Source organism: Carlito syrichta, unplaced genomic scaffold (genome assembly GCF_000164805.1).
Source record: "Carlito syrichta isolate Samal-C Ts95f unplaced genomic scaffold, Tarsius_syrichta-2.0.1 Scaffold316465, whole genome shotgun sequence".
Lineage (NCBI taxonomy): Eukaryota > Metazoa > Chordata > Mammalia > Primates > Tarsiidae > Carlito > Carlito syrichta.
This window is the reverse complement of record NW_007260561.1, coordinates 846,376-867,176: the sequence shown is the minus strand read 5'-3', so window position 1 is coordinate 867,176 and position 20,801 is coordinate 846,376. Positions and strand designations below refer to the sequence as shown.

Genomic DNA, 20,801 nt, shown 5'->3' with positions numbered 1-20,801 from the left:
GTAGTAAAATGTTCCTGGTTCCATGTCAGATGGTCACCTGTGGCCTCAGAATGTCAACTTTCATTTTCTATTAAAAATTCTCTTTATCTTCTCCCTCTCTCTGTCTATCTCATTTACTCTTTAAATAAACTATATTTTCCAATCTAAAAAAATAATCCTCTTTACAAAAATCCCTCATGCTACTCTTTTATAGCCACAGCCACCTCCTTCTACCTGCGCCCCTAATGCCTGACAGCCACTAATCTTCTCTCTGTCTCCATAATTTTGTCATTTCAAGAATGTTGTGTAAATGGAATTATACAGTATGAGATTGTGACTTTTGGGGATCTTTTTACTCAGCATAATTCTCTAATTCTCTTGGGATTAATCCAGATGTTGTGTATATATATAGGTCATTCCTTATTATTGATGACAGTGCATGTAAAATTGGTTCAATCTAAATAAAGTTGGTGGATTACATTCATACCAGTTTTCTAGCTGTGATATTCTTATATAGTAATGCAAGATGTAACCATTGTGGGATGCTTGATGAAGTGTACATTGGGCCTCTCTGTATTATTTCTTATAACTGTGTGTGAGTCTACAATTATCTTATAAGGCTTTTTTTAAAACACCTCTTTTAGATAAGAAATTATAAAGCTCTTAAAATGATAGACAGCAATCTGATTGAAGAAATTTATTAAACAAATTTAGGGTTGATTTTTTTAATATTAATTCCCATTTTGCGATTTAGAAAATGACTCCTCTATTCTCTACCATTAGACTACCCAAGAAACTGCCTAAGTTGAAGACAGCTTGCTTGGAAAAGGAATGCCAAGACATAGCTTTTGGACAGCCCAGCTGGCATTCTTGTTTGCGCAGATACCAACTATACCTAGTGATTCACTAGAGGTGAATGTAGCATTCTAAGCAAGCATTGGCAAACAAAGGTGTCTATTTCAGAACTCCTATTTCCAAATAGTTGTTTGTCTTGTCTTTTTAATGTAGAAAATATCTTACCATCTTAAAGTATTTATAATATAGAACTCATTTTAATTTAGATCACAGAATTTTCAGTGTTGAAAGAATTTGGAAGAGAAGTCATCTTATCTCTGTAGGAGCCTTCCAGTTCATTTGGCTATTGCCTTAGTAGGTTGGCCTAATTAGAGCTGATGATGTTAAGGATCTAGGTTCCTTGCTGTAAACCACTTATTTTCTGACAATTAAAGGACCACATGCCACACTTTCTCATCAATTGTTTCATACATGCCTATAGTAACTTATAAGGGAGACCTGGCGAGGGAACATTTAAGAAACATTTATTAGATACTTATTTTATATAGAGGCACTGTGAATGCTAAACATACAGTTCTACAAGGACCTCTCGATCTAGTAAGAGAAAAGAAAAATAAAGCAAAACCATCACTTCCTAGAAAGCATTTCATAATAGGTGTCCTGTGGCTGGTGAGTTGTTAGAGGCATGTATGTATACAAAAGTAGGCATTATTCCCTATAATTTTTTTGTTTATTAAGCAAACAAATCAAATACATATCTCTAAAATTCCATTAGTCAGTTGCTAACAGAATTTCTTTCAGGGTATATGTAGAAGCCAAAACATCTTATGTTTCTTAATGTTAGAGCAATATATATTAATTTGGCTGACAAAATAGTAAATTTTACCCAAGGAGGAAGTAGTGATAAGGCAGTTGATACTATAAAACTCTTATCTTGGCAGTTTACTATGTGAGAAACACTTTCAGTACTCTTACTTCAATATGGGACTCATGACATTGTGTTAAATGATTTATTTGCAAACTATTTTAGAGCTAAAAACAAGACTTCTCTAGTTATGCCTGCCACTACATAAATAAATCACTCTATTTGAAAATATTGTACTTTGATTAATTGTCTTCCATGTTAGATACCAAAGATTGTCTGTAACCATGGATTTCAAATTAAATTGTGAACTTTAAGAACTTATCACAGTTCTTCCATATTGAAGGCAGCTGATTTTCTGATGTCCTTGCTAGTGATATTCTGCCACTCCTACCATATGCACTTTATCTCCTCTGTGCCCCATTCCCACTCCTGATTCTTCCTCTTCCCTCTTCTTGTGTTTTTGATCAAGCACTATTTTTCCCTTTCGCCACCCCAGTGTATAAGATCTCTGTATATTCTAAAGTTATTAACCTTATTTCTACCAATTTTGGTGCTAATATTTTCACCCATCTGCATATTGCCTTTCTAATTTTTTTGAAGTTGTTAAATAGATGTTTTTGTGCTATCAAAGCTGTCTTTTTCTTTTTTATAACTTATTAAAAGTACATTCCTAGCCATATTTCAGATGGACATAGAGCCCTCTCATATCTTTATTTAATTCATCTAAGAAATTACTTTATTTGATATATGATAAGAGAATTAATCCTCTACTTTTTTTTCATATAGTTTGTTGTCACAATCACTTATTGTTATGTGATATTACTTTTGTCATAGATCATATATTTACATAATCTGAGGTCTGTTTGGGGCTCTCTGGTCTTTCCAATTGCTTTGTCAATAAGTATCGGGTAAATGACTATTTTATCCTAATTCTTCTTTGGCCAGTACCAACTATTGTAATTTTCTGTATGCCTTAAACCCTTGGGCCTTGTCTCAACTTGTTTCACTCTTTCTTGTTACTATTGTTTCAAAATTTGCTTATCAGTTCTCACTGATTTATTCTTCCAAATCATCTTAAGAAACTTTTAATTTAACTTTTATTGTGTCTAGTTTCAAATTTAGAATTCTTGGTCAAGTTCCTCTGAAACAAAATTTGATAAAAGTTTTTATTCCAATTAGATTAAATCTCTAGAGGTTAATGTGGAAGGAATACATTTCTGTTTGAAGGCAGATCTCCCTTGGGCCCCAAACTTTAGATAGATTCTAAATGTTTAATACCTTAAAAAGTAGCCTTTGAGCTGTACTATATTTCAGTGCAAAGGGTTTATCTCCAATTATGAAAAGAAGTTTCCAATACTATAAATTTTCCCTTTTGATATATTTTTAACCAGAATTGGAGAGGTAGGAAAGTCATTTTTTTTCTTTTATGTCTACCTTCATTAAACAAGAAAAATGTGTTCAGGGTTAAGTATATTGTCAAAAAAGGGCTGTTAACTAAGTAATATTTATATTGTGAACAAGTTTCACTTGATAAAATTTATCAGATAAGTGTACTTGTGTATCTGTCCTGATTAGGGACTTCTGTTTATAAAGGAGATTGAAATTGTTTCTTTGATTTCCTTTGATGTTCAGAGGCAGAAATCAATTTTGCACCTTTTGGAGAGTGAGGCAGCTGCAGGTAAAGAAGTTGACAGCTCTTGGGAGGCTTAATTAGGGCTAATTATAATTTGATTGACCTGCTTTTCTTCCACAAAGCTTAATCAGTCTTCCTTTGCAAAGTGAGGATTTTGCTTCTCATACAAACGAAAGAAAATCTTTGTTTCTTGAATTTACAGAGATCTATCATTATTACACACTTATAAAGAAGTATCACTACCTAAATTGTGGAATCAAGGATTGAGTGGGGTTGGAAAGGACCTTCAAGATTACATAGTCCTTTAGAGCATGCACTATATTAACACATTATGGAAAATGGTGATTTTTAAGAAAATAGGAAATTATGATTTTCTTTGAGGAAATATAATGTGTATAAGTTTTAAATCTTACATATGTAATGAAATTTGAAAACAAGATATAAAATTGTCAAAAAATAAAGGCAAAGTGTCCTTCTTTAACCTTGGTATTTTTTCTTCATTCCGTTTAGATTTGATATAATCTCATTTGCTTGATAAATGCCATAAGATGACTTTTTAAATGTATATGTAAAGAGAGTATAATGAAATAATTTGTTTACTTTTATATGGTGTTTCTCATAGCATGGTTTATGGTTGTTATTTAAATTATTAAATGAAATATAGTTCTGATAGTCTCATGAAACTGAAACTTTTTATGAAGAAATTTTCTTTGAAAGCTTCTTGCCTAATGAAGTGCTCCAAGGTAATTATTATATATGAAAAATGAAATAGTCATTTTCACACTTTGTCATAGTTATATCTCATGTTTATGTTCAGTGGAGCACCTGGTCATATTAGATAGGGTTTTTTAAAACAGATTGTATTCTAATTTGGGCAGTCAAGACCCATGATTTTAGAAAGTTAAGTTATAAAATAATTTAATGACTGTTCAAGATAGCAGTAGGAGGTACTAAGTATATAATTAATTGCAGACAATGATACTATAAAGATTAAAAAAAAGAAAGACCATTTATGCTAAAGTGGACTGGAGAGAGTAGAGAAGGTGAATTCTGAGGTAGATTTTGAAGGACAGGCGAGAATGAGATAAAGGCAAAAGGGGGAAAGGGTGTGTTGGGACCAATTATTTTACTTAATAATATTTGACTTATAATGGAATTTGGACTTTGAAGAACTTGCTTATGACTGAAAAAGTCAAAATTGTATATCTTATATTTTTCTGATGTATGGTAATGTGTGAAACAGTCACCGACATGCATTACAGGTTCATTGATACATGTTGTATGGTAGTAATTTGTTTGACGTCTCCCACCTGGTGTTTTTCTATTCGAGCAGACAATGCAGTCTCACGTTCTTCCTCCCACCTTAATAATATATAATTTTATTGTCCAGCTTGTTGTTCGAAGACGATGTGACAGGATGCTCTCATGATTCCTGAAAAACACTTCTCAACTGATTGATCAGAAGTTTGACAAATTTCAAGTGGGAAATAGGTTTTTCATTGTGTTATGCTCAGTACAGTATATAGAAATTAATAATGCTTATTTCTAGTCCCCAGAAGAATAATTTCCTCCACCATTTTAAAGATTTTCACAAAAAAATAAAAAACTATGTGGAAGCATACTGATCTGCACGATCCACACATCACTCATATTTGCAATAAAACTTAGATCATTTCAGGCTTTTTGACTGATTTAATATTTCTACCACATAATGTCCTTGTGGTACATTTTATTCCTGCATGATTCCAGGGGCTGAGAATTGTAACTATCTTTTTGTCCTTCTATGCAAGAAGCATAAGAGTTTTTTTCCTATATGCTACTAGTTTGTTTTTTTTGATTAAAAACTTAGACTTTTTTATTTGTGCTAGTATTCTCTTTCAGTTGACTTTGCACCTGTTAGATGACATCTCATCTTTAGTAGCTCTTCTGCTAGGACAATACTTGTGTAATATCCGTCAGTAAACATGTGGTATCCTGTGGGAACTTTTTCCAACAACTTTTTATATAAAAGTAATGGAATTCTGGTGTTTACTGGAAGATCAGGTAGAATTATATTTTCAGATGTTATGCTGCCGTAGTGGGAAAGTTTTGAAAAAATATACCATGTTTTTGAATCAGCTAGCATATAAACGCGTATACTCCATTTTTGGTAGGCTTATTTGGAGTGTATGTTATAAATGATATTCTCCCCTTAAATTGGACAATGGATTTATCAACACAGGTTGCCTGATGTAGTATGAAATATTGCAAAAATTTTGAATCAATGTATTCCAAATAATCATTGGCCCCTGAATACAAGTTCTGATGGTCCTATCACTTGATGGGTGGTTTGCAGGTGGATGCAAATGTGTGCATCCAGAAGATTTGCATGAACCTTTCTCTACTGAATGTTTCTGAAATTTTACTATTGAAAGCAGTTGGCCAGTCCTCTTGCAAACTTAGTAACTGAATTATTCCTATATTTAGGATAATTGAAATAAAATCTAAAGATTCTTGTTGGTCAGTGTCATGCCACTTGTACCAAATTGATTTGTGCGATAGCAGTTTTGTCCTTATTTTTTCATCCATGTAATGCTTTGTTTCTTTCATTACACTATCCAATAATTAATTTGTAAAATGCAGAGTAAACTAGTTCTCTTATATTACTTGCTATTTGTGGTTCTGTTATTAGAGGATGTACAACAAAATTTATTATTGCTGGAGTATCGTCTTTTTCTGTAACCTCTTCACCTAACAATACATTGTCTTCTACTTCTTCGAAACTAGTAATGCTTTCATCACTATCACTTTCTATTACATTTGCCCATTTTTTTCTTGGTGGGATGATATCACTATCACTACTATTGTTTTCTTCCACATTCGTGTTTGTTTTTTCTAACTTATCTGTATAAAAGTCTAAACCTAACTTATCTTCACCGCTGCTTATATTATAACTCCCACTTTTATCTTCTTGTTTTTCAATTGTTCTGTAAGCTAAATAAATGGATTAAAAAATTATAATTGTAAATTACAAAATCATGAAATGAAATTTATCAAAAGAATATTACTTTTCCAATTTTACTTTTCCAACTTAGTGCAGATATAATAGATATATTCAACCTGTGTCACTCGATACTTCAGTACAATCTGCTTTCAACTTCAAAAGTCTCTTTCTTTTAAGGCTACAGTAATTTACTTATCTGTCTTTTCAAGTTATGCCATATGATATAAAGGGTATACCCATAGCTGCCTTTCTCATACAAATGCTCTTTATTGCTACCTTCTGTTACAAGAGGTGTCAGCACCACTGTGGAAGCCTTCACACATTCTCTTTCTACATAATGCCAGCTGATTTTTTTTACACTTATCTCAATATATTCCATCTCTTTATTTTCTTTTTCTTGCAATTTGAATGAAAAACTTCAAGGAAACATACATTTTTGAAAAATTTGTGCTGACATAAATTTGTCCTGTATAAATCACCAGCAATTTCCTTATGTCCCCTGAGAGGGAACATCCAAGTGGTTTGCTAGACTTACAGTGTCCCCTTAGTGGGGACATCTGTGTGCAAAGGATTAATGTACTTGGGTATGGTCATCATGTAAGAGAGTTGAATGGACTAAAATTAGAAAGTACAGGTTGACTTAGAACAGATAGTAGAGAACTTTGACGTATGGAGAATGAGGATATATTCATCATGTACCATTTTATCATGTACCATGTGTTTAGGTTTATTACTGAAGGTGGAACTTGAGCAATATTTTAGGAAAATCACTCTTTCAGAAATATGCAGACTACATTACAGTAAAGAACGGAGTAGGCAGGGTGATCACTTAGGTGATCATAGTACCCAATCATGAGGTGGAAAAGTCATAAATCACCAATATGATGATAAGAATGGAAATTAAGGAATAGCTGCAAATTACATCATAAATGAAGATTTCACAGTGCTCAGTTACTGGTTAGGTAAGGAGGTTACTGGATGCGTGTATGGAAGGGGGAGTGAGAAAAGAGAAAGGAGGGAGCACATATATTGGAGGGATATGAAAAGTTCTGTGAATGCATATTCTCCCCCAGATGCATCCATGCTTTTGGGGTGAATTGTAGATTCATTCATGAATATCTGCAAAGCACTTTGAGATTATCCATTGAGGGATATATTATATACATTTTAACAAATCAGATCCATGAGCTAAGGAAACTAGATATAACTTGCTTTTAAACATCTTCATTCAATAGGCCTCTTCCTGGAGTAGCCCTTAATCTTTTCACAAGCTGTGTGGGGACCCAGACCAAAAAGGGTTTTCCAATGAGTGAATGTAGGAAGCTGATAAGAGAAGTATTCTTTAGGGCTTGGTAGCATAAGTTACACTGCACTAAAACATATATTTCTTTGCAGTCTCATTTTCTTTCCCATCAGTCATTGACATTTTGAAAGATTTACTGATGAGCTTCAAAATTGCAGAACTTATAAGGTTAGTGATGTGGAAATGCTAGCCTAATCACAAATGTACTACTGCTGTTAATGCTTTTTCCTTCTACTTTGGGGAGCCATTACCACTCATAACTAAAGAGTAAAGGACTTTACATAATTGTTGCTCATATTAAAAAAGACATGTATAAATTGTGTTTCCAAAAGTTCAAAAACTGGTATTCCTAATTGAGTGCCTCAAAAAAAACCTTAATACATTATCTAGTCTGGCTCTCTGATTACATAGGTGATTATGTATATTTTCCCAAAGTTTTAAAAAGGAAAGAAAAAACTGTACCAACAACCATAATAGTTTCTTTAACTCTCTTGTGAGAGTTCTTCTGTTCTTATAAAATAGGTGCTATTTCCCATTATACAAATGAACAAGCTGAGTCTTAAAAAATTACACAGTCAGAAAAGTGGGGGAGGCTCACAGATCCAAGATTCTGACCTAGATATGCCCCATCCAAAGCTTATGTCTTTTATTCTAGACCATGTTACCTTGGTGCTGTGTATGGAAAAACACATAGCATATTGTCCTGTGTCTGAGCTAGGACTGTCCTTTATGCCAACCCAAGTTCAAAGTGTTCATAGCCCACAAAGATTTTTCATTATTTCAAATTATATTTTCAAAGAATAATTTGGTCTGGTCTTCTCTAAAGATTCATTATGAAATTGTGAAATGAAAAAAACCTCATCATACAAAGGGACAGTGAGTTGAAGAGCATTTGTTCAGTGTCGCCAAAAAATTTAAGTCAGAAATTTTACTTCATAAATCAGAGTCCCTTCTAGTACGTTTGCTCATACTGCTTAGTATTAAAAAGCATAATGCTTATGTGGATTTTTCTGACTTACTGCTATATCTTAGTTTCTCTTTTATTATCTAACTTTCTAAACTGAATTAAACTCTACCTAATACTTAATAAATCAATAAATGGGCTGCAGCGTTTGCCCCATTGGGGTTTCAGGCTCATGGTGAGGTACTAGGAAAATTCTGGTTGAATTGTTACTGATATAGGAGGCTTTACAGTTATTTATTAGAAGACAGCTTGGGAGGGAAAGAGAAAAATGATTTATGTGATCCTGTATTGCTAAATACGGTACACTGCTGTTATCTTTTCTTTACTGCTTCCTCTAAGAGTCATCATTTCAATGCACTAATCTTTTAAACAGCCATTCAGTGGGAACTGGGCTAGAACTTTGCTAAGCGGTCACATTCACCATCCTGACAGTTATACATTTACAAAAGAAATGGCATGAATTTATTCAGCATCAGAACCTCTGCATCTTTTACCACCCCACTACATTTCACACTGTATTACCATCAGTGCACTATAATGGCTATATAAATTCCATCCAGATTCTTCATTTAATTAACTAGCATTCTTTGAACAAAAATAAAAGTGCTGTTTTTATAGAGGAATAAAAGCTGCACGAAGTGAGTGTGAAGGAGACAAATCATCAGATTAGTTATTCTTCACTGCAGCTATGGAGAATTTTCTGCCCCTCCTCTTTCTCTTCAGAGGCAATATTTTTTTTTTTAGTTTGATTGAATGGAAAATGGGGAGCAGTGTAGCAGCCTTGAATGTGTCTTTTGTGATGGCTGTATCCTAAGCCCATGCAGGGCTGGGCACTGATGCAATTGTCATCTACAAGTGATTTTGTTTTTTTTTAACATTTTCTGTAGTTGGCGAGGTGGTATGGTATAGTAACCAAGACATGAACTTTGTAACTAGACTACCTGGGTTCAAACCCTAGCTCTGCCACTTACTAGGTTTATAATACTAAGTTACTTAAACATTTGTAATGCTGAGTAAGTTACCACCTCCACCACTGTCACCCTTGTTCAAGTCCGTTAATTTTTGCCTATCCCCTTTCTCTTCTTCCTGCTTCCACCCTTGCCCACCACCTACAGTCTAGTCCCAACACAGAGATCAAAGGAATCTTGTAAAAATTTAAGTCGTCACATCAATTCTCTACCCAAAGCTCTCTCATCACTTCTCATCTCAACCTCAGTAGAATGAAAGTCCTTAAAATGGCCTAGTTAACCATCAATATCCTATCTACAGAATGAGAATAATCATAGAAGGATAATAAAGACATACATTATATGGCAACGTGCAGATTGAGTTGACCCATGTAAATCATTCAGACCACCACTGGCTCATAGTAAGCCATTATTTCCTATATGCATGGCAACAGTGGTATAAAGTTGATCCAGCTTCATCACTGGTGACTCTCCTGGTCACCTGGACTGAACTGACTGATGTGGTGGGCTACGTAGTTATCCCTTTCTTTCTTAGATATTTATTTCTAAAAGTATTCTTTTGTTATAACACAATTGCTTTTAGATACAAGGAAGGACAGTTCTTTGAATTAAGGGTATAGAAGGCAGTTGGTTGACCACACCTCTCCCTCCTGCACCCTGCAGCTACATTTACCTTTCTAAAGCTCTGTTTTCTCATACCATTTTCTGCCCAAAAAACCTTCAAGACTTCTCGAGATTTAATCCCCTTTGCCTATCATGCCATTTCTACCAGAACCTGACTCGTTCCCTCCCTCTCTCCAGTCTTTTTTATCCATTATTCCCATGGAGGAAGCCTCTACTGGAGTCAAAATTGATCTAGTATTGTTTCTCAAATGTGCCACATTCCTTCTTGTTTCTGTTCCTTTGTTACTTGAGGTTTTTTTTTTTGGGGGGGGGTCATACCTGACATTCTAAGCTGAGCCAGAAAAAAGAAAGGTATCCTTTACCCCTGTGTATTTTTTTCATATGACATGGTTTGCTAGATGCAGTAGCTGCTAAATAAATGCAGTTGATGAACTTATCTTCTTAACTCTATGTTCAAACTATGTTTAGAACTAACCACGTCATACCATCTCTACCATTGTTGACTTTGTTAAAGTCACAGTTGATTTTTGCCTGTCCCCTTTCTCTTCTTCCTGCATCCACCCTTGCCCACCACCTACAGTATATTCCCAACACAGAAGTCAAAGTAATCTTGTAAAAATTTAAGCCAGCCGGGCTCAGTGGCTCAGCCTGTAATCCCGCGCCTTTGGGAGGCTGAGGTGAGTGAATTGCCCAAGCCTGCTGGTTCGAGACCCGCCTGGGCAGCGAGACCTCATCTCTACAATAAATCAAAAAATCAGCCGGGTGTGGTAGCGCGTGCCTGTAATTCCGGCTACTGGGAAGGCTGAGGCGGAAGGATCCCCGGAGCCCAGCAGGTCAAGGCTGCGGTGGCCGGGAGCGGCCACTGCACTCCAGTCTGGGTGACAGAGTGAGACTCCAGCTCAAAAAAAAAAAAAAAAAAAAAAAAAAATTTAAGCCGTCACATCAATTCTCTACTCAAAACTACTCATCACTTCTCATCTCAACTTCAGTAGAACGAAAGTCCTTACAATGGCCTACAAATTCCCTTAAGATCTGCCACTCCAACCCCATGCTTACACTCACTTCTCTTACCACTCCGCCCTCATATTCTACCATTCCCTTCATCCTGGTCCCTCCACTCTCTACCTCTGCCATACTGGCCTCCTTGCTGTTCTCTGAAGATGCAGGGCACTGTCCCATCTCCGGGCCTTTACGCAAACTATTCTCTCTGTCATCTGCCCAGAAAGCTTCTCCTTGGGAAATCATGACTCCATTTTTTCTGCTGCCCTCTGATCAATTATCTTCTCAGTGAGATCTTCACTGATAATTTCCAGTTTACTGTCTATCTCCTCAAAATGGAACGTAAATTCTGAGGGGCAAAGGGAAGGCTTTTGTCTATATTGTTGTGTGTCCCCACTACCTGAAACAGAACCTGACACATAATAAATTCTTAACAAATCATTATTAAATGTATGAATGAAAAACTGACCCTTAAGAATATGTCCACATTCCTAACCCTTCGAGCACTTCAAATGTGTTTAGGCTCAACTAAAAGCAAGTGTCCCATAACAGCTCCAAGAAAATGAAAATAGCCGTAGTTTAATATTTGCCATGGCAATTGGAGCAGAAAGTTCCATCACAGAGAAGAGAGATTACTACTTCAAGTAAAGAAAAAGAAATGGTTTACAGTATAATAACTGCCATGTTAAATTATATTGGTGTCCTGGAGGACTGTCTTTGACCCAGCACCAAAGTACATTTTTCCCCCAAGGTACATTTTGAGAGAGCAAGTGGTTTTGGCTATCCCGTCTTCTTACTAATTTGGAGAGTTTAGCTAGTGTATGGGGAGTTTTGTTTTGTTTTGTCATTTAGAGGCAGAGTAAATGGTGGAAAGAGAGCATTAATGTTGGAGTTAGGCAAATCTGGGTTCAAATTCTGGTACTACCATATGTCTTTGAATAGATTATATAACTTTTCTGAATCTCTGTTTATGTATGAAATGGGTTTCAATAATGCCTTCCTCTCAGTGTTGCTCTAAAGATTAAATGGGAAAAAATTTGTGAAACACTTTCCAGAGATGGAAAGAACATATATTTAATAAGTGTCTTGTGAGTATTACATTCTACAGATACAGCTATGTATTTTACTACCAAATTCTGCCTTTTGGCTTAAACTAAAAGGGAGAAGTGGCAGACTAATGCTCAGGAGAAAACTTTGGGCTTGGCGCTTGGTCCAAGGAGAAGCCCCACAACGCTGTGAATCTCTCCGCAGCATCTGATGAAACTGGAAGAGCCTTTTTAGAACATGAGCCCTACTACCTACTTGAGTTGCTGTAGCCTACTCTTTCAGCCTTTTGAGTCAATTAGTATTGTTCTATTTTCCATTTTCAATACTCCTCTACTTCCCTTATTTTCAAAGTGTTATGCTAAGTAGGTGAAGTTAAGAGATAACACACTAAAGTCAACAAAAACTTAACAAGTAAGCTCAGGCAGCTACTTCACCTAATAAAATAACATGAATATTAATTTTCAAATTGAGAAGTGAAGAGCATATGTATATTGATTTTTTTAGAATTAGAACTTCCAGAGTGAGGAAAATATTTTGTGTAAGCCACTGAACTATTTTTTACATGTTTTTAAATGACATTAATATTAAAATCTTTAGGAAGCTAAAGCTGTAGTTGAAGAAACAAGAGCCCTACGAAGTCGAATTCATCTTGCTGAAGCTGCACAGAGGCAGGCTCACGGAATGGAAATGGACTATGAAGAAGTGATCCGTCTGTTAGAGGCCGAGATTACAGAGCTAAAGGCTCAGCTTGCTGATTATTCTGACCAAAATAAAGTAAGCAAAACAGTCTTCTCTTCTAGTTACCATGGTTTCCTTGCCGTTGTCATGTATCCTGTTTTCATTTTCTTTTCATCTGCACTCCTAAACTAGGTCAGTGTTTGTCTTCTATTATTCACTGATAGGATGATGTGTCATGATGGGGGTAATGTGAAGGTCTTGAGCCTTCTTTTATCCAGATATCTTTGGCATGGAAAAGCATGTGCCCAAAATGTATTTAAGTCTTTGATCAACATTGTTGAGCTCAAGCATTAAATCCTGGAACTATTTAACATTGAATTGATTATATTGTTTCTTTTGTTGTTGTTATCATTTTCTAAACTTGCTAATTTGTTTTGTGGGGATGAAAGGAGGGGAGTCTACGATGGGTTTTGCTCTTTGATTAGAGCATTCAAGAAAGTGTGAAAGCTAAAGAATTTTTGCCTAAGGCCCAAGATAATTAATGGGAAGAAACTGAGTTTCAATCTCTCTTTTTTTTTTTTAATGTAAGATGTACTAAAGTAGTCTCCAGTAGAAATTTTCCAATTTCAATAGCTGAATGCTTTTTAGAAGGCAATGTGAACTTTTCTTTATGTGAATTTTTCACTTAATACATACTATATTCATTGAATCAGCTTCAGAAACTATAGTAGTCATATGTTTTTACTTCACAAAAGAAAGGCAGAAAATAAATAAATTGTTATCGATATTTTATAACTTCATAGAGTTGTTCATTTATAAATAAAATAACTGTTTATGTCTCTAAGGTAATTAATTTTCAAGAGAATATAAAGCAAAGTTGAGTAATTTATGACTATTTGTTTAAACCTAAAAGAGTTAAATACTTAAAGTTATCAAGTAAAAATGAAACTAGTTTTAGAAATGCAAAATACAGAAAAAAAACCTGAGATGTTTTTTGGTTAGCTCTTAAGAGTCACTAATATATTTCTCACATTTGTTCATTTAAACCAATTCCACAAGAAGACTGAAGTTCCCATCACCCTTTGACAATACAATAAGACTAAAGAGAAAAACATAGCTTGACAAGGCAGCAATACCTAAGAATATTACACATATTTGTTATTTTTGACCCAGTATTTACATTCTGAAAACAGAGATAAGTGATTATTTCTTGTAACTTTAACCTGATTATGAAAATATTTTGGGAATTGTCAAAATATTAAAAGTACTCTTTTTTATAGTTACTTTTAAAGAGAAAATCAACAGTGTGTATTACTTTATTTTTAAATACTATAACTTTCAAAAAGTTAACATGAAATTATCTTTTTTTTTTAAGCTTGAGTTATTTACAGTCTCTCTTCTAGCTGCGAGCTGAAAAACTTTTTGTCTAAGTTGCCTGGTAATATAATTAACTCAGTTTTTCTCTCTTTTAGTATAATAAGGGTCTCATGTCATTCTTCTCAACAAGACCCTAAACTAATCCAGTAACCTGTTTCTGAAAACAATCTTTTAAAGAGATGTCAGACATGGGCATCTCATCATTTTCAAAACTCAATGACAGTGGAAGGAGAAGGAAACCTCTTTTTTTTTTTAGTACGGTTGCTTAAAGAGACATTGACCAAGATGTTACAGAATTCAGATTCAAATATTTATTAAAAGACAGATTCTTTTTTTAACAATGCTTTTATTTTTATTATAATTATTTCTTTATATTATCTATTTATTTACTTATTTACCTTTTGCAGTTTTTAATCCACCTCCAACTTAAGAAATAAAACATTACTAATACCTTTGAAAACCTGTAATGTTCCTCTCCAGTTGCTTCCCTCTCCCTTTCCCTGAGAGGTAACCACTTTCCTGGATTTAGTGTTAACCATTTTCTTGATAATTTTACTCTCTATGTTTATATCCCTTAATATGTTGTTTAGTTTTCCCTGCTTATCAACTTTATATAAATAGAAATATGCTATATATATATATTATTATTCTGACTTGCTTTTTTTCACTCAACATTTTGTTTCTGCAGTTCATTCATTTGAAGTTTTTATAGCTAGTTTATGTCTTTTCATTGCTTCTTTGTATCATGTTACATGAAAATACTACACACAGCATAGTTATCCATTCTGCATTTGATAGATAGTATTAATGTTTCTGTTCACTTCTGTAATAAATGGTGTTGCTAAAAGCATTTTTGTGCATATATCCTGCTCCTCATGAATAATAGTTACCTGCTAGGAGTAGAATTGCTAGGTTGAAGGATAATTGTATGTTTAACTTCACTAGGTAATGTACTTGTGTTTGAAAGTGTTTGTACTCCCACCAGTAACACATGTGAATTATTGTTGACCCCACAAGCTTGCTTACCCTTTGTTTTCTTTTACTTTCAATTTTTATCAATCTGGTAAGTATAATAAGTATTATGTCATTGTAGTTTAATTTTAATTTCTCTGGTAACTAATGACTTTGAGACAGTGATGTGCTGGGACTAGTTGACACCTGTTCTTGAAAGCTAATTGTATGCATCTCTTTTTAACTCCACGTTCAGTGACATCAGGTTGGTAGCTTTAAATCAGCCATGATGGGGTTGTTCTCCAAAATGGAGCACCTGGCTAGCTCATTCGATAGAGCATGAGACTCTTATACTCCCAAATGCCGTAAACCTAGACCACCCCCACTCCAATAGCCAGTTGAGCATATATTTATTTATTATTTGGTCATTTGTGTTTTTCTGTGAAATGCCTCTTCATGTTTTTTGACCATTTTTCCATTGGGCTATTTGTCTTTTTCATATAAGTGTGTAGTGATTCTTCTGGTGACTAACCCTTTATTAAGTTATATGTTATAAAAATCTTCTCCCAAATTTGTGGCTTGCTTCTTCACTCTATGGTGAAATGGACAAGAATTCTTAATTTTCATGTAGTCAAACTTAAAAATCTTTTCCTCGTGTGTTTTTTAGAATCCCTTTATTTTCCAAGGATATAAAGATAATCTTTTATATTTGCCTCTAAATGTTTTAAAGTTATTATCTTTCTATAATTGATTTTGGGGCAATGTATGAAGTGGGGATCCATTTCATTATTTGTTCATTCTAAATAAATAACCAACTATCCCATCACTGTTTAATAACAAGCCCCTTCTTTCCTAATTGATCTATAGAACCAACTCTGTCACATATAAAGATTTCACATGTGTATGAATCTGTGTAAGATTCTCTATTCTTCTTCTGGTCCATGCATATTGTTTTGTGAATAACACACTGTGTTACTGTATCTTTTACAATAAGTCTTGATATCTGATCATCCTATTTTCTTCAAAACTGTGTTGGCTGCATGACCCTTTGAACTTTATTATTCATTTTAGACTCAGCTTATCAATTCCATTAAAAGAAAACAATTGGAATTTTTACTGGAAACTCATTAAATATATAGATTAATTTGGGAAGAATTTATATATTTATGATTGTCTATGTATGAACACCACTGAGCCACAGAAAGGTTAAGTGCATTATGGTCAGAGTTACTAGTTTATAGAATAACAGCTCTTCAAAATTTGATGATGTTTGCTTTATGACTTAGTGTGTAGTCAGTATTTACAAATATTCAAATGATCTTAATTCTGTACTTGTCGGATGCTGTTGTTCTATATAGTTCACTAGATCAGGGTCATTAATTGTGGGTCATTGTCTCTGTTCATATTAATTTCTTTGCCTGATTGAGCCATCATTCACTGAGAGAAATATATTAAAATCTCCCATTTGGTTTCTCTTTTGATAATTTTCTTTGTATATACTTTGAAGTAATGCTTTTAGATGCATACAAGCATGGGATTATATTAACAACCTTATATGAATATTCTATGACTCTTCAATCTAGCGGTCTTCTCTCCCTTAATACCTACTTTTGACTGATATTAAAATAGTTACAACAGCTTTCTTTTGATTGCTATTTACCAATGTATTGTTTTCATATATTTATTTTCACCTTTTCGGTGTCTTTATATCTTAATTGTAGCTATGGTAAATAACGTGTAGCTGGATTTTCCCCCTTATTACTAATTTTTTACTTTAGTTGGAAAGATTTTTCTATATTTGCTAATGCACTTGACTTCCTTTCTGCCCTCTTATTTCTTACATTTTATTTTCCCTTTGTCTTCTGTTTTTTATTTTTAGCTTTTTCTAATTGTTTTGATGAGTTCAATTTCTCCTGTGTCTTCTTGTCCCATTACATGTGTTTTTCTCTTTTGGTTTAGAAGTTAAAAACTTTTGTTCCTAATTTTTAATGATTATTCCAGAAATTTGAACATTCTCATATAATTTAATTTATAAAGTTAATTCATAGCTTTCCCCTTCTTCTAAATATTGTAAGCTCTTTCATACATATATTCAATCATCGCTTCTGACTTAATTTCTGTTTTTGGCTGTGTTTTAGTTATTTCTTGACTTTTAACATCCATTAGATACTGTTTTAATTTGCTTTGTGTGGTCAGCATTTGTTTAGATAGATCCCAGGTTATCATTTTCTGTATTAAACATTCTTTTTTATATCTCAGACCTTCTTGCTTCATTTCTTTTTCTTCCTAAAGTACATCTTTTAGAAATTCATTTAGTGAGAATCTGTTGGTAATAAACTCTCCATCTTGTTTGCCTGAAAAAATCTTTATTCAACTCTTGTTCTTGTATATATTTTTGCTACGTTTAAAATGTTAAGTTGGCATTTAATTTCTTTCACTGTTTTTATTTCATAGTTGTGATGTCAGCTGTCAATCTGTCATTTGTTTGCAATCTGTTTCCTTCTGTATGACTTTAAGATCTCTTTGGCTTTGATGTTCAGCAGTTTGACTCTGATGAATCACATGTTAACTTATTTTAATGTATACTGTCTGAGATTCATAGAGCTTTTTGATCTGAGGAGCAATGTCTTTTGTCATTTCTGAAAATCCCTAAGCTATTATCCTGAGCTATTTCTCTTTCATTCTTTATAGTTGCTATTATATAATTCAGATTGAATGTATGCTAGAGAGCTGCTTCTGACTGTTTAATCCTTACCACTTCTCTTCTACTCATATTTTAGTTTTTGCCTTTCTAATTCATTTTGAGAAGTTTCTTCTATCTTCCAGTTCACTCATTTTCTTTGTGACTGTATCTAATTGAATATTAAACTTATAAATGGAGTTTCTAATTTAATAATGTTGCATTTTATTTGTCAGAATTTATCTGACTTTTTTGTAGTATCTGGATCTATTTTGATAATTTTTGTTCCTTTATTATCCTTTCAATGCACCTTAATTTGGAAAATATATGAAACGTAATTGCTATAGTTTCTATATCTGACCACTCCAATATCTACTGTCTTTATAGATCTGATCTTGTAATTTGTTTCCTTCAGCTGACTTTCACTCATATAGTTTATTTTTTCATGTGTTTAGTGATTTTTTAAAAATTGTAAAGTCATGCTCTCTTGATGCATTATATACAGGGATTCTTTGAGGTCTGAGTTTTTAAAATATCTCTCCAGAAAAGTCATGTTTGCTTCTACCACCCTAGGACCAATTTAAACTAAATTTTCAGCTTATGGCTTTTCAGACCTCAAAGGTAATATAAATTCTGGCTCCAACCTGCCTGTGTGGGGGTTTGTGGTTAGCAATTATTCAGGAGACACTTTTTTACTTACCAGACCCAAAGTCAAAACACCAATTACCTTTGTGAAGTTTGTTTCTTCCTAGTTTACATGCTAAAGTTCTGCTGTTTGCACCTTGTGCCTGATGAAACCCCAAGCCATAGGCCACCAGGTCTCAGCATATACCCTCAGAGAAAATTATGTTTCAGTGCTCTCTTACCCCAGAGTATTCACTAGGCATTGTCGAATTAGTTGCTTGTCACCATGGAATTCCTTTACTTCTCTGCCAAGTTTGCCTTACATTGAATTGCATTACTTTGTGTGTGTGTGTGTTTGTGTGTGTGTGTGTCCAGCATTTTTAGTTGTGCTGCACTGATAGAGGTTTCTGTCAACATCTGGTAAGACATGTTGCCAAAAAAATCACAAACTAATTTAAATGTATTTTACTATAAGAATCAATAACATCATATGCCTCTTATCTCATAAAACTTGCAGCATCCCTATGCAAATCAGCTTTTAAATATGCAATTCGTTACATGTTCTCCAAAAGCAGAAAAGAGAAAAATTACATTATGTGCTAATATTGAATATTAGTTCACAAAAACTGAAAATAGGAACCAGTGATATTAAATTGAAGAAATATGTAAGATGCTCCTTTTGATATCTCTGTCCAGGAGAGTGTTCAGGATTTGAGAAAAAGAATCACAGTACTTGACTGCCAATTGCGAAAATCAGAAATGTCTCGAAAAACTTTTGAGGCATCCACTGAAAAGCTTCTTCATTTTGTAGAGGTAAGTTTTTCTGTTATATGACATTATGTGTATTTTTAAGAAATATATAGGCAACTGACATATAGATAAATGCCATTGTAATTGGTGCCTGGTGAATCATTCTCTAGTCTCAAAACAGCAATTCTGACTTGTAGCCAAATTTAGAATTGCCTAGATGATGAAAACACTGGCTAATTGATTTTTAAAAGAATTAATTGAAACGAGAAACATCCCAAATATACTGTTTTAATGAATACTTTCCTGAAAATCCTGATAATGCGTAAACATTATTTGTTAACTATTTATCCTATAAAGAAATGTTTATACAGCTGTTATATTTCCTAGTACAATTGTAGGTTAATATGATTGATTTTTTTCCCCATATAACACAAACATCTGTTTAATCAATGGGGAGGGAGGGGAGATTGTAATTATTAATGGACAAAAGACATGTTTTTAAAACTATAAAACTTACATATCTTCATCATCTTGTTTGTTGCTAGGCAATTCAAGATGTATTTCCTGATAATTCTACTCTTTTATCAAATCTAAGGTAAGAATATTTAAGTGCTTTCTGCAGAGTATGGCCACTAATTAAATTTCCTGTCTGGTAACTATGACTAAAATACTAAAAATCTCTACATTGCCACTTAACTCGTATTAGATGTCATTCTCTAATATCTTGTAGCAATAACTGCAAGGACATACTGTTTTTGGTCCCATCTCTATCAAAGAAATTCTTGGAGGTATTTAGTTGCTCATTGTAACCTTGTATTCTAAACTTGAGATAGGGATCACCTATCCTGTCTTTGTCAAGTATTCTGTAAAGATAAGATATAAGTTCTCTAATCATCCTACGTATCAATAAAGTTACCAGTGACAGGGTCACTGCTAAAGGTTAGTCTCAACCCAGCGGATTAGTCATTATAGCAAACAGAATTTTGTAAAACATTTTCATGTCATCAGTTTCTTAAGTTTCTTACTAAAAGCTACAATTATAATACTCAGATTCTTTTTTTACACCACAAGTTTATGGTCATATTGATAGATGTTAAAAGACATATGCCAAAAAAAATTCTTATTCATACATTTTCAAAGTAATTGTTTCACCTCTTATAATAGCTGCAACTAGTCCTAGATATGTCTTCTACTTCTAGCAGTATATACTTACAGAAACAGGAAAACTCTACCATTAACTGTGAAAACAGCAGTTCAATAAAGAAAATAAATGAAGATATTTTAGGTGTCCACATAGCTTTTTTTTTTTTTTTTTTTGAGTTGGAGTCTCACTCCGTTGCCCAGGCTGGAGTGCAGTGGCACGCTCACAGCCACCCCAGTGTCAACCTGCTGGGCTCCGGCGATCCTTTGGCCTCAACCTTCCAAGTAGCCAGAACTACAGGCGTGTGCTACCATGCCCAGCTAATTTTTTGATTTATTGTAGAGATGAGGTCTCACCAAGTTACCCAGACTGTTCTTGAACTCGTGGGCTCAGACAATCCCCTCACCTCGGCCTCCCAAAATGCTGGGATTATAGACTTG

General features: G+C 34.0%; 1 protein-coding gene across 1 annotated transcript in view; it reads left to right on the top strand.

Annotated features, from left to right (window-relative positions):
* The window catches only part of STXBP4 (syntaxin binding protein 4), a 195,686-nt gene that overhangs the window by 97,907 nt on the left and 76,978 nt on the right, over positions 1–20,801 (top strand). Inside the window, exons 12-14 of the mRNA XM_008074470.1 lie at positions 12,758–12,934; positions 19,167–19,283; positions 19,766–19,815. Of these exons, the coding sequence (XP_008072661.1) occupies positions 12,758–12,934; positions 19,167–19,283; positions 19,766–19,815 (344 nt within the window). The remainder of the gene's footprint in view (positions 1–12,757; positions 12,935–19,166; positions 19,284–19,765; positions 19,816–20,801) is intronic.